Raw genomic sequence first — 18,273 nt, 5'->3', positions numbered from 1 at the left:
TGAATGGAGAGATCTGCTCCTGTTTTTAGGGACCATCTTGAATCGGGTTTACACTATAATTTCTCAAATGTTAATAAAAAGGAATTTCTCCTGTTTGAAATCAGTTTCGCTATAGTGATGTGTTTCCTGTTATGAGACTTCCCTCTCAGGTGTTACTGAGGTTTTTGTTTTTTGTTTGTTTGTTTTGTTTTTAAATAAGGTCACAAAACCTGGAAAAGGCTGATGTTTACTAAGACCGTAACAAATTGAAGGCTCAATTGTGAAGCTTTCATGCAAATCCATGATGGTGAATTGACATCTGAGGATCATTATTTTTATTTCCAGAAAAAGCAGAAACTCTTCTATTGAGATGTATAAATACCCTTCAAAGAACTAGCTAGGTTGACAATGACTGAGTTCTGAAGGAAGATGACCAACCAGGCTATCACATCCATAATTAGTTCTTCAAACTTTACTTTTCAAACTGGTATCAGAAAAGGGTCTTTTAAAAAAAAATTTAACTTAAATTTGTATGCAGAACAGTCAGCTTAAAATCTAGAAACCTATATTCTCCAGTTTGACTGTTTCTTCCGTTAACCATGTATAGAGGGAAAATATATACACTGACAGGATAGTCATGCTTGAATTTGCGTTTGATTTTATAAACTACAGAAACAAAGCAAAAAACAAAACGTAAAAAAAATCTAATTTTTTCCTCCTCAGGTGACACTGATTCAGGAGCACAGTTACTAAAAGGCCTCTTTTTGCACCAGCATCATTGGCAGAAGGACTAAAAGGGGGAAAGTAGAACCTTATTCTATAGCCTTTTTTAATTTATGGAAACAATCAACATACCTGATATTATATTCTCTCAGGCCCCAGCAGTTGTGAAAGCTGTCCTCCCACAGGATTGAATAAGGAAGATAGAGAAAAAGGTCAAGGTATGAGGACTCTAGTTTTCAATGCTTGTTGCTTAGAATTCTAAATTTCACTTGCCTAACTTGCTATGATAGAACTATGGTGGGCGTGGGGGTGGGGTGTGATTTTCTTTTGAGCCACCTGCTATAAACAATGTAAGAGGAAGTTGTTTTTCCATTCTCTAGAAAATACAAATCAAATGGGGAGAGTAATTTTTATTGTATTTGTATTATTGTGATAATTTACTCTATTTGTAAACCTACTGAATTAGATATAAAATGAAAATGGTTTAATTCTGTTTAAAATATTCTGCTCCGAGCAATGTCCACAATAGCCAAACTGTGGAAAGAGCTGAGATGCCCTTCAACAGACAAATGGATAAAGAAGATGTGGTCCATATATAGAATGGAATATTACTCAGCCATCAGAAAGGATGACTACCCAACTTTGCATAAACATGGACAGAACTGGAGGAGATTATGCTAAGTGAAATAAGTCAAATAGAAAAAGTCAATTATCATATGGTTTCACTTATTTGTGGAACATAAGGAATAGAATGGAAGACATTAGGAGAAGGAAGAGAAAAATGAAGGGGGTGGAAATTGGAGGGGGAGACGAACCATGAGAGACTATGGACTCCAGGAAACAGAGGGTTTTGGCGGGGGGGGATGGGTTAGCCCGGTGATGGGTTTTAAAGAGGGCACATATTACATGGAGCACTGGGTGTTATACGCAAAAAATGAGTCATCAAAAACTAATGATGTTCTGTATGGTGACTAACATAACATAATAAAAAAATAAAAAAATAAAATATTCTGCTCTGGATTACAAATGTGATCTAAGTCCATTTGAAAGACATCAATTACTAAGGGACAGCTTTAAAAAAGTAAACCAAGGCTGACAAGCAAACTTCAGTGAAACCCAAACTTTCTTACTTCCTTCTAATTCTGCTGGGTGATCTAAAGAATCCATGACCATCTGAAAACAAACTAACAAACAAAAACCCCTTTGAGCTTGCCTCAACTACAATCAAGACTAGAGAAATTCTGACATCAAGAAGCCTTGAAGGGCTGCAGTGTAAGCACTGGAAAAAATCACACTCTAGGGTAGGTAAGTAAGGTATTTCTCAGTAGAGTGTGTGTAATATATTAGGAAAGTTCTGCACATAAAATTAGAACTAGATTAAGTTATGAAAGAAGAAAGCTAAAGAGATTGCCATGGACATCTAAACATCTAATTTTATCTAACAGTGGTCATTTTAAAGAACATGCTTTAAAATATACTGGGTTTTTTTTTTAAGGACTTAATAATAAAGAAGGAAGCTGCATCTCTGAAACTGAAATAATGAATAACATGGTATCAAGTATAATGCCTGCATAAGTGCCCAGAAGACTAAAGACCAAACAAAGTGCTGAGACAAGGGCATATTGTTAAAATATTCACATAGCAGGTACAAAGGTTCAAATAGGCAGAGGGTACATAAGGTGACAAATGTGAATCACTCTGAAACAGAATTCAGGGGACACCTGGGTGGCTTAGTCGGTTAAGCATCTGCCTTCGGCTCAGGTCATGATCCCAGGGTCCTGGGATCGAGTCCCTCATCGGGCTCCTTGCTCAGCGGGGAGCCTGCTCTCCCTCTGCTTGTGCTCTCTCTCTCTCTCTCTGACAAATGAATAAATAAAAAATCTTAAAAAAAAAAAAAAAGAAACAGAATTCAGGAGAGCCACCTCTAGGGAGAACACCACTACCCGTAGTTAAATTCTACAAAGAGTGACCACGATGAGATGATCATGTAATACTTCTTTGGATCACTTAGGTGAGGCAAAGCTTATTATCGACATTTCTGTATCCCTTATAAAAAGACTCCAGGATTCTACTAGTAGTTGGGGATGGGGTGGGAGCACTAACAAGGAGAAGGTTTAGGTCTTTCTAGTCACTGTGTTTTTAACTTTTTTCAACACAGGAAGAAAGGATGGCCTCTGAGAGAGACGCTATTATTATGTTCCCCCGAAAAATGGATTTCTAATTGATTCTTCAAGATTACAAAGCTACAGCCTCAGTAGAGGTGTAGGCCAGAGAGAGGAACCTTCAGTTCTGTAATTGCTTTCTCCATTCCTAGTAACCTCTCCTTCTTTTGCCCATGACTTAAAATAAAAAGATAGAAAAACCACAATACTATAAGAATTCATTTGTTTTCTACCAGACCACACTTTTGTGTATTATGCCATTCTTATGAATACCAAGATATTAATGAATATTGAGCTTCTTTCAGGTAGTGGTAAGAGATTGCCATTATTCTTTCCTATTTTTCTTTTTGACAATAAAATGAATTTGAAAGCTAGCTGACAATGGTTAGGGCATTCTTTTTTTTTTTTTTATTTGAGAGAGAGAGAATGAGAGACAGAGAGCATGAGAGGGAGGAGGGTCAGAGGGAGAAGCAGACTCCCTGCCGAGCAGGGAGCCCAATGCGGGACTCGATCCCGGGACTCCAGGATCATGACCTGAGCTGAAGGAAGTCGCTTAACCAACTGAGCCACCCAGGCGCCCCAGGTTAGGGCATTCTTAATAATTATAAAAGAGAAGAGTTACTAGAATTCATAATTTGCGCCTTACTGGCAATTTAGTCCACTTGAATCCCTAACAGGAGGGAAAAAAACAAAACAACAAAACAAAACATTATGACTGTACTGTCCTCCCATACAAAGAGGGTATGAAATAACTCAAGATTAATGCAAAAAAAAAAAAAAAAGAATAAAAGGTTCAATGTCCTCTAAATGGCCTGGCCCCAGAGATTATTTCTTTATAATACTAAAAAAACAGAACCAGCTATTTAAATCTGGCCCTTTTGTCAAGTCTTCCTCCCTGCCGTAGTAAATTCTACACAAAAATGCTCTTTCTTTTGAAAGTTACCCACTTCTTCAACCAACTGACCAAAGGAAAAAATCAGATTTTGAAACAGGTCTTTGCTTACTAACAGTAACCCTAGGGCCACATCACAAGATAAACCCTATCTTCTATTCTAACAATGAACTCCTTTCAAGCTACAATGTATTTTAATTAGATACTGCAAACAAAACTTTTAGTTTTAATCAAGACTGGATTAGTAAATTGACCTTGGTCATCATTTAGTATTCATTACAGCAAGGATCTGAGGTGAGAAAGCATGCTTTCTCCCATAAAAGAGGGAGAGTAGGAAGGAAGTCCCCCAACTGTATACACTTCATATATGTCCCCTCAATGACATATTATACTATATATCTCTGGAGGGCAGGAGAGGACAAGTGCCTCTTCTTTAAAAATTATTCCTTGAGTGAGTTCACAAAATTATGTCTGGCAGTATAGCATCTATCTTAGAAAGTCCCACTCTAACTTCGTTTAGTCCTGGTGCTCAGGAAGCAGATACGCCATTCTCTAACATTTCATGGATCCTTTAGTTTCTGTCCAATTGCTGCAGCTGTAGGCACACCAAAATAACTGGCTTCTAACCTAAGACAGTAACCATGGGACAGACTTGAAAAGTTTAAAAATTAAATGAGAACATTCATTCTTTCATCCAGCACTGTCTACCATGCTTTAGGCAGGACCTTAAATTTTAATACTAGGAGAGAGATAATCAACAAAATTTAAAAGTAAAACATACATTATATGGTTATGATAAATGCTATGAAGAAAAAGTGTTGGGAGGGGATACAATTTAAACAAGAGTGGTCAGGGAAGGTTTCACTGGGAAATAAGATAAAATGTTTCACACGATGACCAGCCAATGGGAAAGACTCTCAAAAGAGCTATCATAATTCTTTGTTCTACCCTACTTTTGCTTTTCTATTGACTAGTTGTTGTAATGGCCAGCCAGGGCAAAACCTGACAGTAAAGAGAGGCTGTTTTCTCATTATCTGTCCTCACATATACTATTATGGTTCCCTCGACCCTGTAAAGAATGACTCTCAGAATAACCTTGCCCCAAAAGAATCTAATACAGAGGTCACAAACCCAAATGCCAGGCAGGTAATACAAATGATTAAAGTAAACTATAGGGAAGAAAAATATCAATGTTGAGGAGCTAAAAGCCTGGTGGGGATTGAGAAGATTAAAGAGTATACTTCATGTTTGAAAGGGATAGCTGCTACGTAGGCCCAGCCAACTGCTGTCATGTGGAAGTAAGGACTTAAGTGTCCTGAGTTTTGAAGAGAAACCAAACATACAACTTTTTTCTGTGAACTCTCCCAATTTTAAAATATGGCAACCAATCTGAAATTTTAAAAATGTCAATGTGGGCCAAACAAAACACCTCTGTGGAACAGATCTAGCCTGTGGGTCTCTAGAGTAGTTCCTCTGGTCTACAAGGTCAAGGGCAAGCAGGGGGTGGGGGTGGGGCAGAGGGGGAGAGAGAATCCTGAAGCAGACTCCCCACTGAGCATGAAGTCCAATGTGGGTGGTTCTCAGGACCCTGAGATCACGACCTGAGCTGATATCAAGAGCCAGCCAGGGGCGCCTGGGTGGCTCAGTTGGTTAAGCGACTGCCTTCGGCTCAGGTCATGATCCTGGAGTCCCGGGATCGAGTCCCGCATCGGGCTCCCTGCTAGGCAGGGAGTCTGCTTCTCCCTCTGACCCTCCTCCCTCTCATGCTCTCTGTCTCTCATTCTCTCTGTCTCAAATAAATAAATAAAACCTTTAAAAAAAAAAAGAGCCAGCCAGTTAACCAACTGAGCCACCCTGGCACCCCTAGGCTGTTAATTTTTGTTCATTTCCCTAGGGAGGACAAACACTATTCCAATGGGAGTGGGTGATAGAGAGCAGCCTCTAAAGGATTACTGAATCAATATTCAGAACCTAGGATACACTTAACACCAGATTCAACACAAGTTCACCTCTTCAAGTTTTCTACTATATTCTTTTGCAAGAGGACCCTCCTGAGAGTTCTCCCCTGGAAGGGAAGTGCCTCACTACTCGAATAATCTAAATGATAGCATCTGTCACCTAGTTTCAGGTTTCTCTGGCCCTCCAAAAGGGATTCTGGCAAATTCCATATCACTTTCCACTTCTCCTTCCTAATGATAATCCTACAAAGTCCTCTTTTGGTCAACTTTCATGAATAACCCCTATCCCAGTAGAGGTGACTTAGGTCAGGAAGCCTATAAACTCATCTATGACAAGGAACTCCAGACCTGTTCACTTTTTGCCCAAGTGAGTTTACTTGACCTAAGTCCAGCGCATAGGATGCTCGGTAAAACAGTGCTTTATTAGGCTATGCTAAGTCACCAAAAAGGGCCAATCAATGCAGCATTTTCTTTAGACCTACAAGTCGCTGGCAATACATAAGAGTCTTCTCTTGGAATGTTGATCAGTTAGAGAGCCTGAGAAGTAAGGCCATATACTCCTCCTGAGAAGTTTAAAATATGGACACAAATGGGATTTAAAATACCCTCCCTTATTCTTGGTTGTAAGCCTTTTATCTCTCAAACTAATGAGAAGAAAGGTAAGCAAAGAATGTCTAATCTTACCTTTATATTCTTACCAGGATTGCTGTTGAATTGCCAAGTCTATGAGACATATATTTTTCTTCCTGCTTTCAACTGATTTCCTGACAAACTGTTGTTTAATATTTACATTAGCCTTTCCTAACAGGAACCAAAATATATAGTCTTCCCTGCCCCCCCCTTTAATCATTATTAGTTCTAATAATTCCAAAGCAGAACTAATCATTTAGGAGACCTGAACATTAGAACTGGTGGAAATATTGCTTCCTGGTGGTGCATATGCCTAAAACATAGTAACATAAATAGGAAGTTCTCAATATTCTGATAGTTCTGAATGATAACATATGGGAAATAACTTCTCTTTCTATTCCAGAAAATTGCCCTATAGATTTTACCAATCATTTCCTCAATAGTGTGGCCTAGAAAACCAGTTTCAAGGTAAGTTTTATGAGGGAAAAAAGTTTGGAACACACTATACTTAAGATTCAGGATACACAGCATATTAATAGCTCTTAAGACACTTTTTAATCCAAAGTTCATGAAAAATTTTTGACTTTTGGAACTTTTTGTATAACATATTAACATCCTATGGAACTATTCTTCCAAGGACCATATTTTGGGAAACATGAACTGTTATTTCCCAGCCTGCTGTGACTGACTTTAACCAAACCAGGCCTTTTCTACACCAAACACTCATGGTTATTTCCCTCACATTTTAGGATTTCCTACAGCTGTCAGGTAGTCCCATTTAACTGAACTAATAAGGCAAGGCGACTAAGCAATATGGACTGAGTAGCTTTCGAATTCTGCTGGGGTCTAGCTAATCCTCTGGTATTGGGTATATCAAGGTTAGATTTTGCCTCGACTGTAAAATTGGTTATAAAAAATATAATTGGATCAGCTTTACAAATGTATAATGACATTATAGATCTAAAAGTGTTATAACTAATGAGAAATTTAGTTTAAGATATTTTGTTATTATTAAAGTAAAAATTGACTGTTTTCACTGCAAAAGCATTAAAACATTAACAAAAAGCTTTATTCACAATTATACCACTATAAATATTTTCATTTGTCTTTCCTGATAAACAGGCAAAATGCTGGGCTTTAAAAATAGCACAGATACAATTTTATATTTTTCACTTCTATATTTCATAGTGGCACAGTTTTCACAATTGTAATTGATTTAAATAATTAGAATCATTTTAGCTATTTTGTTTTAGTGAGCATGTTTTGAGTTCTTTAAAGGGCATTCAAACAAACTGCATGCAAAAAATAAATTGCATTTAGAATCACTGACCACTAAAATTCAGTAAGATAATGAAGTCAGCTTTTAATTTCTTCATTTCAGATTTATTTTAAAGTTGGAAAATCATTTTCAGAAACATTTTCTTGATTATAATAAGAAACAGAATTTCAAAAAATTCACATATAAACTCATATTTCATATACTTTAAAAAACGATACAGTGTATCACAGTTTTTAAATGCCTGGGCTCTGGAGTCAGACTACCTAGATTAAGAGCTTAATTCTACCAATTATCAAGTTTTATAACCTTGGGTAAATTACTTAACTTGTCTGAGCCTGTTTCTTTTTCTGGAAAATGAAGATGAAAACAGATTAATCTCATAGGCAAATTAAGAAGGTTGAATGATAAAACATGTAAAGCACTTGTCTGGCATATGGTGGTAAATAATACTAAGAACAACAACGACAAATACAAAGAAACTCTCTGTGTGGGGATATTATATACATATTATACATTCTTTTTTATAATTACTGTTTGTGAGTAATCATTCAGCAAGTGTTTACTGAGTATATTTCACATACTAGGCACTGTGCTAAACACTGAGGATATAGAGACCACAAGACAGTCTTTACTTCCAAAAGCTTATTTTTGGAGAAGAAAACAAATTAATCTGGTGATTAGCATACTATGTGGTAAGAGCTTTAACAGGAACACAGAGCATTTTACAGGGTGCATGAAAGCAGAGGCCCTTAACCGAGAAGGTAAGGCAGATTGGTTGAACTTGTACGTATGTATGCATGTATATTCTTCTTTGTCTTTCTCTGGTATAGAGGCTACGAAACAAAAAGCTCCTCCATATTCTAGTTTCCCTTACAGCTAGGAGTCCCAAGTGACATTACTCTGGAGACTGAAGGTCCTGAAGTGGGTTTTCAGAATGGAAGCAAGTATCCTAAACTAAAGACAGAGCTTCTCCAGAAGAAAGCCCTTTTGCCCTTCCTCCCTTCTTCCTGCCTCACCATTTGGACAAAGGCACGTAAGTGCAGTAGCCATCAATGATGTGAGTGGACAAAAGTCAATACAGCAAAACAGAAAAGAGCCCAGGACTCCAGTGGCATTGTTGAGTTACTGCACCACTCTAGAACACCTAACACAAACTCTTATTTCTGTAAGCTACCCATAGTTCAGTTTTCTGTTATCTGCTGTTATCTGTTATCTGAATGCACTGCTCTAGATAAACAAAACTTTCTGAAAAGGTTTCTGAGCTGAGTCCAAAAAAAAGAATAGGAGTGATCCAAGTGAAAATTCTGAGAAGGGCACAGCCAGGAAATAGCATCTACAAAGGCCCGGGGGAGGAGGGAGTATGGAGTGTCGATATCGGCATCTGTTCTACAATATGCACCTTCTGGCTTCTCGGATGGCTTTAGCCGAGATTCCCAACCTTTTCCATCCTCCATTCATTATGTTTCAGGGATTCAATACTCTCCCCTCAGTGGTCCCATATGGGGAGCATTCATTCTTAAATGGTCTGTTCTGTGATGATGAACATAAAATGTGTCTTTGACTGTTTAGACTTCCAGAAACAAATTTATGGTGATTTGAGTCAATTACAACTACGTTATCAATTTACACATGTAACACCTTCAACTAAAGCTGCCATGTGTGCTTCCTATGTGCCAGGCACTGTATTTACACTAATTATCTCACTTAATATTCACAACAACTCAGTGGGTTAGGTACTATGATTATGTCCTTCTTTAGAGAAGTGAATTAGGTAAATAATGTCCAAAATCAAACAGTAATGGTAATACTGGCTGGGGCAAGGATTCAAAGTCAGGTCTATTTCATTCTATAGCCTCAGCTCTGAGCCATTCTGCTATACTGCTAATCAGTTTCCTTAGTTTCTGGCCTCTTGGTTCCACTTCACTTGCTTAAATCCTTCCTGCATCTATGCAGTAAGGTTTTCAGTTCCCCATCTGTACTCTCTGGATTAGAGTGGTGGTGGTTCAGGCTGGTTATCTCCTAACAGGAGAGAATGGAAGGAAGAAATATATGTAAGCAGAGTAGAACAAGGGAAAAGGGGAGAATGCCAGAAAAAAAAAAAAAAAAAAACCTCAACACTACATCAAAAACTAATGATGTACTATACAGTGGCTAACTGAACATAATAAAAATAAATAAGTAAATAAATAAAAAGGAAACAGACTGAGGGTTTGCTGGAGGGGAGGTGGGTGGGGGGAATGGGGTAACTGGGTGATGGGCATTAAGGAGGGCACTTGATGTAATGAGCACTGGGTGTTGTATGTAACTGATGAATCACTAAATTCTACCCCTGAAACTAATAAACACAGTATATGTTCACTAAATTGAATTTAAATAAAAAATTAAGAAAAAAGAAAGAATGAAATGTTCTTTTCCTCTCAAGAATGAAACAAGTTTCTGTTCTTACTGCCAAACTGTGAAGTAATTCCAAAAAATAAATTCAAATAATTAAGCAAGTATGGGTCTTTAAAAGGCCTAAATTGAAGGTGGCAACACTTCCTTATATTTTAAATCTCAATGTTTAATAATTGATTAGTTTATACTCACACACTTAACAAATATATATTGATCATCCTCATGTACCTTTGAATCATATTCCAATGAATAGGTTCTTATACTGAAGAGGCTAAGAACAAATAAAAAACACTTATTATAATGATCATAGATGTGACTACATAATACCAAGAAAGGTAATTAAGCACAGGTTAATATGGGACAGAAGATGTATCAAACTCAGACCTGAGAAATCAAAGATGCCACTCCAGAGGGGGTGATATCTAAGATGAATCTTAAAATATAAGCAGGTATAGCCAATATAAAGAAAAAAAAAAAACAAAAAAAGAAGAGATCATCTAGCTAGACCAGTGTTTCTCAACTTCAACACTACTGACAATTTTGGGATAATAAGACTTATGAGGTGATGCCCTGTATTTTCTAGAATGTTTAAACAGCCTTGTCTTCTACCTACTTGATGCTGATCACACACCCTGTGTGTGAAAATCAAAAATGTCTCCAGATATTGTCAAATATCCCATAGGGGGCAGAAATGCCTCTGGTTGAGAACCACTGCTCCAGACCTGCACTGTGCAAATTGGTTGCCACTGGCCACATGTGGCTATTTAACTTGAAACTAATTAAAATGGAATAAAGGTTCAGTTCCTCAGTCACATTAGCTACATTTTAAGTGTTCGACTAGCCATGTTTTAATGGACAGCGCTAGAGAGAATATATTTCTTCTCTTATTTCACAACTATTCACTATAGCTTAATGATAGCCTGTGGGTGGAATGAAGAATCATAAGATTAAACAAGAGTAAGGCCAGAGTATGAGAGGTCTCCCATACCATAAGATAGAATAATGGGGAGTCAGTGAGAGGTTTTAAGCAAGGGTGTAAAATAAACAGATGCACGTTTTATTAAAGCTGATTTAAAAAAAAAAGATTTTATTTATTCTTTTAAGAGAGAAAGAGTGAGAGCAAGAGTGTGCACGAGAGGTGGGGAGAGGCAGAGGGAGAGGGAGAAGCAGACTCCCCGCTGAGCAGGGAGCCCAACGCAGGGCTCGATCCCATGACCCAGAACTCATGACCTGAGCTGAAGGCAGACACTTACCATCTGAGCCACCCAGGAGCTCCTTTATAAAGCTGATTATATAATGGTGCTGTGGAGAATGGAATGAAAGTGGAGAGTCTAGCAGCGAAGGAATAGCTGCAGTATTTCCAACAAGTATGGTGATCTGGATTAATGCAGTAGCAGTAGGGATGGACAAAAAACGAAGCAATTAAGGAGGCAGAACTGATAGGCAGAACTGTGGTGATTGACTAGATATGAGGTAGCTGAGGAAAAGAATGAAGTCAAGAATGACTACCAGGTTTTTAAGATGAATGAGTGAGTACATCCACTAAGACAGTATGGTAGAAATAATAATCGTCCTCCAAGGTGTTCATGTCCTAATCCTCTAATCCCTGGAACCTGTAAATATGCTACCTTCCATGGCAAAAGGGACTTTGCAGATGTGATTAAGGACCTTGAGATGGAGAGATTATCCTGGATTATCCAGTAGGCCCAATGTAATCACAAGTGTCCAGATAAGAGGGAGGCTGAGGGAGCTTTGAATACAAAAAAAGAGATGTGTCAGAGTAACGCAGTGGAAGATAGACTTGAGCAGCCATTGCTGGCTTAGAAGATACAGCCATTAAAAGCCAGTAAAGGCAAGGTAACAGATGCCCCCCTACAGAGATCAGTGTTTGAGAAGGCAAAGTACCAAAAGGAAGATATGAAATATCTTTAAAATCTACACAAATCATTATGTAGACTTGGAATCTACTGCTGAATATTAAATTGTATAAGTACAGAAAAATTCCATGAGGCTGGGCAAAGAACTACCAGGGAACTATACCTGGCTGTGATGTGTTCAAATTCTTATCAGACAGAATTGAGAGAGCTCAGTGAATACCCAAGGAATGCAGTATAGTCACTAGAGAAGTCATATTTTAGTATAAAAGCTAAATTCTAAAGTAAATGACATTCTAGACTTGTCCCAGCAAAGCTTAAACACAGCAAAGGATCAAACTATCTTATAAGTAATTTAGCTGCTGGCCAAAAAAAGTTGTAATACACTTTAAAGGAAGAGAACAAAATCCAGACACTATAAACAAACAAATGAATAAATAAATACTAAATTAAAAATAACTAGATATGCAAAGAAGCAGAAAACCATGACCCGTAAATAACAATGAAAAAAATCAGTAAAGAGAACAAACTTAGAGATAATATAATTAGCAAACAAAGACTTTAAAACAAGTATTATAAATATGCCCAAAGATTTAATAAGAGAAATGGACAACAAAACAAAACAAAACACCCAAGTGGAATTTCTAGACCTGAAAAATTCAGGCTCTAAAACAGATAATTCACTCAATGGGATTTACAGCAGATTAGATACAATCAATGGAAAATATTAGGAAATGTGATAATAAAGAAGCATGACCTACCCAAAATGAAGCAAAAAGAGAAAAAAATAACAAAGCATAGCCTTAGTGACCTACTTTGAGTCCCAGGATGTCAATGAAGAAGAATATTTAAATGGCTAGGAATTTTTTTGAAAATTGGTGAAAAATATACACTCACAGGTTTGAGGAGCTCAATGAACCTTCTTGCCACAAGAAACAAAGAAAATCATACTAAGGCTATTATAACAGCACTGCTGAAAACCACTAATAAATAATCTTACAAGAAGTCAAAGGAAGGGGAAAAAAAAAGGAATATATTAGGGGAGTGGGAGAGTGGGAGAGACAGAAGCAGACTCCCCACTGAGCAGGGAGGCTGACGTAGGGCTCAATCCCCTGAGAACATGACCTGAGCCAAAAGCAGATGCTTAACCAACTGAGCCACCAGGTGCCCCCACAATAAACAAGTTTTGATAAATACTCAACTATCTGGAAATTGATCAAGATATATCTAAGTGTTCCATGGGTACAAGAATAAATCAGAATGGAAAATAGAAAAAAAATTAATTGAATGATAATGAAAACACTACATAAAAATTTATGGAATGCAGCTAAACCAGTGTGTAGAGGACAATTTATAGCATTAAAAATGTTTACCATAGGAAAGAAAAAAAAGCTTCAGGTTTCCATATTAAGGAGCTAGAAAAAGAAGAATAAATTAAAATCAAGGTAAGCAGAGGGAAAGAAATAATACTAACTAGAAGAGAAACAAAATGGAAAATTGATAAACAAGAGAGAAAAATCAATGAAGCCAAAACTTGATTCATATGAAAAGATCAATAAAATGACTAAACCTCTAGCTAAACTGATCAAGTAAAAAGAAGATACAAAGGGCCCTTATCAAGAATCAGAGATAACTGCTACAGATTCTAGAGACAATAAAGGTGAATAAGGGAATATTATGAGCAATGCACACCAATCTACTATATTCAGTAATATAGTAGAAAATGAACAAATTCCTTCAAAGACTAAAATACTAAAACTGTATCAAGAAGAAACAGAATAGCCCTGTAATAATGAAAGAAACTAAGTTTGTAACTAAAACCTTTCCCAGTTTTACTGGTAAAATCTATGAAACACTTAAAGAAATAATATTAATTTTATTTTATTTTATTTTATTTATTTTTGAAGATTTTATTTATTTATTTGAGACAGAGAGAATGAGAGACACAGAGAGCACATGAGAGGGGGGAGGGTCAGAGGGAGAAGCAGGCTCCCCGCCGAGCAGGGAGCCCGATGCGGGACTCGATCCTAGGACTCCAGGATCATGACCTGAGCCGAAGGCAGTCGCTTAACCAACTGAGCCACCCAGGCGCCCCAGAAATAATATTAATTTTAAATAAATTCCTTCAGAAAAAAGAGAAAAGCATTTCCAAACTCATTGTATGAAATCAACATTACCCAGGGGCGCCTGGGTGGCTCAGTTGGTTAAGCGACTGCCTTCGGCTCAGGTCATGATCCTGGAGTCCCGGGATCGAGTCCCGCATCGGGCTCCTTGCTTGGCAGGGAGTCTGCTTCTCCCTCTGACCCTCCCCCTCTCATGCTCTCTCATTCTCACTCTCAAATAAATAAATAAAATCTTTAAAAAAAAAAAAAAAAGAAATCAACATTACCCAGATACCAAAAAACAGAAAAAGGTTTTACAAGAAAAAAGGCACATCGAAAGCCATAATTAACATAGACAATAGTCTTTAACAAATAGCAAATCCAATGTAGCAATATATAAAAGTATCATGTAACACATAAAGTATAAAGCATCATGTAGAATTTATCACAGAAATGCAAGGATTGTTTTCACTTGGGAAAATCAATTCATCATGTTAATAGAATAAAGAAGTATCATGTGACTATTTTGATGAGTGCAAAAAAATCATTTGATAAAATACAACATGTATCTAATAAAAACCTCTTAGGAAAATAGGAACAGAAGGGAACATTCTGGGTTTTTTTTGTTTTGTTTTTTTGTTTTTTAAGATTTTATTTATTTGAGAGAGAGAATGAGATAGAGAGAGAGAGCATGAGACGGGGGAGGGTCAGAGGGAGAAGCAGACCCCCTGCTGAGCAGGGAGCCCGATGCGGGACTCGATCCCAGGACTCCAGGATCATGACCCGAGCCGAAGGCAGTCACTTAACCAACTGAGCCACCCAGGCGCCCCGACATTCTCAGTTTGAAAAGAGCATCCATGAAAAAGGTAATGTTAACATCACATTATAAAGTGAATGAATGAATGGTTTTTCTCTAAGATTGGGAACAAGGAAAGGGAATCCACTCTCACCATTTCTATTCAACATTGTCCTAGAGATCCTAGCAGTACAATAAGATGAGTAAAATAAATAAGCAGACGTTCAAAATGAAATGGAATCAAACTTTCCTTTATTTATGAACACTCTGATTCAGTATCAGGTAGAAAAATCCAAAGGACTCTACATATAAGTTTCTAGATAAAATATGTAAATTTAATATGTTTGCAGACTGCAAGGTCAATACAATATTAGCAATAAAACACCGTATAACAAATATTTTAAAATGCCATTCATGATAGCATCCAAACTGTTAAAATATTTAGGACTAATTTAAGCAAAATATATATATATAAAACCTATACACGGAAAACTACAAAACACTGTTGAGAAAAATTATATCTCCAACTAATATGGAGATATACCATGCTCATGGATTAAAAGATCTGTCATTAAGATGTCAACCAACCCCAAATTATCTATAAATCACTGTAATCCCAATAAAAAAATCCCAGTAGACTTGTGGTTTTTTGTTTTTTTTGTTTTTTTAAGAAATTGACAGATTTATTCTAAAATCTGTATGGAAATGCTAAAATTAATTTGAACCACTATATGACCTGATATCAAGACTTTCCACAGAGCTACCATAAACAAGACAGTGTGTGACATCATAAGGAGAGATAAAACAATTAATGGGAAAAAAGTGTATAGGAAAAGACACACACATTACGATTGGGAAAGGGTAGGCTTTTTAGTAAATGGTGCTGGGACAAATGGTAAAAGATAAACACTGCAGTTCACCTCAGACAAAACACAAATTTAAATCAAAACGATTAACAGACCTAATAGAAAAAGCTAAAATCATAAAATTTTTACAAGAAAACATATGATAAAATCTTTTTGAGAAGGTTGAGATATCTAGAAAAGTTGAAATGAATAGGTCAGCAAATCCTCCCATTGAAGTAACTATATAATGGTATAAAATGGCCCAAAAGACCTATTTTAGGGCTTTGGAAACTAATGGCAAATGGCATGTTAAGAAATGTTTGGTCATTAAAAACTGAACTTCGGTATTAACTGTTGAAAGTCTGTGTCGCTCTTGCCAGGGGCTCTCCTATGACCTATCCCACATGGTATGGACAGTAGTAGTGCCAGGATGAGGCTGCCTGTGTTTAAATACACAGGAGAACATGATGACAATGAATCAAATATAGAGAACCTTAATAAAGACAAAGAAACTAGAACACAGGGAAAGATAATCAGAGAAAAACCGAACAAAGCGTCAGAGACTGGAGGGATAACAATCATTTCAACATATATGTAGTGGAAGCTTTGGAAGGAGAGGGGAATCCAAGGGACAGAAAAATATTTGAAGAAATAATGGCTAAAAACTTCCCCAATCAGAATAATCTACACATGTGAGCTCAGCAAATCCCAAGTAGGATAAACACAAAGTGATCCATACCTACACATATAATAGTCAAAGTGTTGAAAGCAAGAGTGAGTGGGTGAGCAAATAAGCAAGTAAATGAATTTCAACAAATCTTGATTATCAGCTAGAGAAAAACAACTCATCATACACATGAAAACATGATAAATCAGAAACAATGAAGGCTAAGGGCAGCAGAATGACATACTCAAAGAGATGAAAGAAAAAAATCTCTTGATCAAAAGTGGTATTTCCAGCAAAACTATCCTTCAAAACTGAAGGCAAATAAAAACATTCACAGATAAAGACCAAGAGAATTCATTACAAGCAAACCTGTCTTACAAGAAATAAATACTAAAGGAAATCTTTTAGACCAAAAAGGAATTATCCTTGATTCCTTTTTGTTTCTCCCTGCACATTCAATGCATCAACAAGCAGGGCCTATTCGCTTTATACCCAAAATAAGCCTTGAATCCATCTACTTTTTTCCATCTTCCACTGCCATCACGTAAGCAAGAGCCTTGAATTTTCATTTGGACTTCTGCATACCCTAAATGGTTTTCCTGCTTACACTCACCCCCCGAGACCAGCCCATTTCCCAACAACCAAGATGTTTAAAAACAACTGGATCATACTATTTTTAAAACCTTTTAATTGGCTCTCCATACACTTAGAAGGAAATCCATATTATTTGCCATGGCTAAATAAACCTTACAAAAATTTCTCCCTACCTGAACTTCCCTCATATCATTCTCTCCTATAAGTTCCAGGACGCTGCATTCTTTGTATTCTATAAATATTCCCAACTCATTCCTGCTTCTGAATCTTTGTACTTACTCTTCCCTCTGCCTAGTACGTGTCACCAGCAAATCATCACACAAGGCTGGGTTCTTATTATTCAAGTCTCCCTTCAAATGCCATTTTCTCAAAGGGGATTTTGCTAATCATCCAACCTACCCACCATCACTTGCCTGCTTTACCTTTCAAAAATTTTATAATAGCATTTATCACTACCTAAAGTTATAATGCTCATTTATTTGACTATTCATGTAATATGTACCTTACTCAATAAATTGTAAAGTGCATGAGGATAGAAATCTTACTATCTTATTCATCAAATATACATAACTTTAGACCTTATGCTAAAATATAAACAATTCTGAACTTGAAAAATTTAAAAGCCTTTTTCTTATTTAATATTTAATAAATATCCTATCTTAAAAATTATACTAGTCTTCTGCCTCAAAAGATGAATTATCCTCCAACACTATCTCGGGTATTGAAAAGAAAGCAATATGCAGTAACTACTGAGTGATAAACAACGAGACTCTTGAGAACTCGGACATCTAGGAAATCATCTGGGGATTGGGGTCAAAGTCACCCTTCATCCCCAATTACTACCTTCCTAGGTCTTAACAGCACTCTTGAATACATTTTAACAACACACTGAATTTCTTGAAGGCAAGAGAGTATGTCCTTTTTATTCTGTATCCCTTATATCTAGCACTGGCAGACAGAAGGTGTTCAATAATTATTTTTCTGAAGTAAATGAAACAGCATGTTTCTTTGTAAAAGGAAGGTAACAAGACTGTGAGACCAATTAAAAAAAAAGAAGAAGGAAGGGTAAGTGAAAGAAAAAGGTAAAAACATCCCCACAAAATCCTTATTCTGAACTATTAGGTTAGAAAAGCACAGGACAACTGATCAATTAACACTTCTCCTATGAACTACTCTTGATTATTCACATACCTAGAAGCTAATAATATCATAACATAGCAATAATTTCATAAGCTAATAACATATTACATACTATTTCAGCACCAGACACTAAAGATCCTCCCTCCCCCACAAAGAAGTTAGCCTATAAGGAAGACCTAAACCTGAATAATAAAGTTCTGATGTCACAAACTACTAGAGAGAGGACTAACTCTAAGAA

The 18,273-nt window shown here is 36.8% G+C and overlaps 1 protein-coding gene across 7 annotated transcripts in view; it reads right to left on the bottom strand.

Moving 5' to 3' along the window:
• Positions 1 to 18,273, bottom strand: part of RFX7 (regulatory factor X7) — a 140,406-nt gene that overhangs the window by 62,812 nt on the left and 59,321 nt on the right. The window contains exon 3 of one of the 7 annotated variants that reach the window (XM_064570421.1): positions 10,210 to 10,288. The exons of 5 other annotated variants lie outside the window; for them this stretch is intronic. In XM_064570421.1, the coding sequence (XP_064426491.1) occupies positions 10,210 to 10,288 (79 nt within the window). Of the gene's footprint in view, positions 1 to 834; positions 1,205 to 10,209; positions 10,289 to 18,273 lie in introns of those variants that run through there. One more of the 7 variants, XM_064570424.1, reaches the window with a different exon arrangement.

Source organism: Mirounga angustirostris, unplaced genomic scaffold (assembly GCF_029215605.1).
Source record: "Mirounga angustirostris isolate CCGP_5_RB_7025 unplaced genomic scaffold, mMirAng1.0.hap1 SCAF_9, whole genome shotgun sequence".
Lineage (NCBI taxonomy): Eukaryota > Metazoa > Chordata > Mammalia > Carnivora > Phocidae > Mirounga > Mirounga angustirostris.
This window is presented reverse-complemented; position numbering and strand designations above follow the sequence as displayed.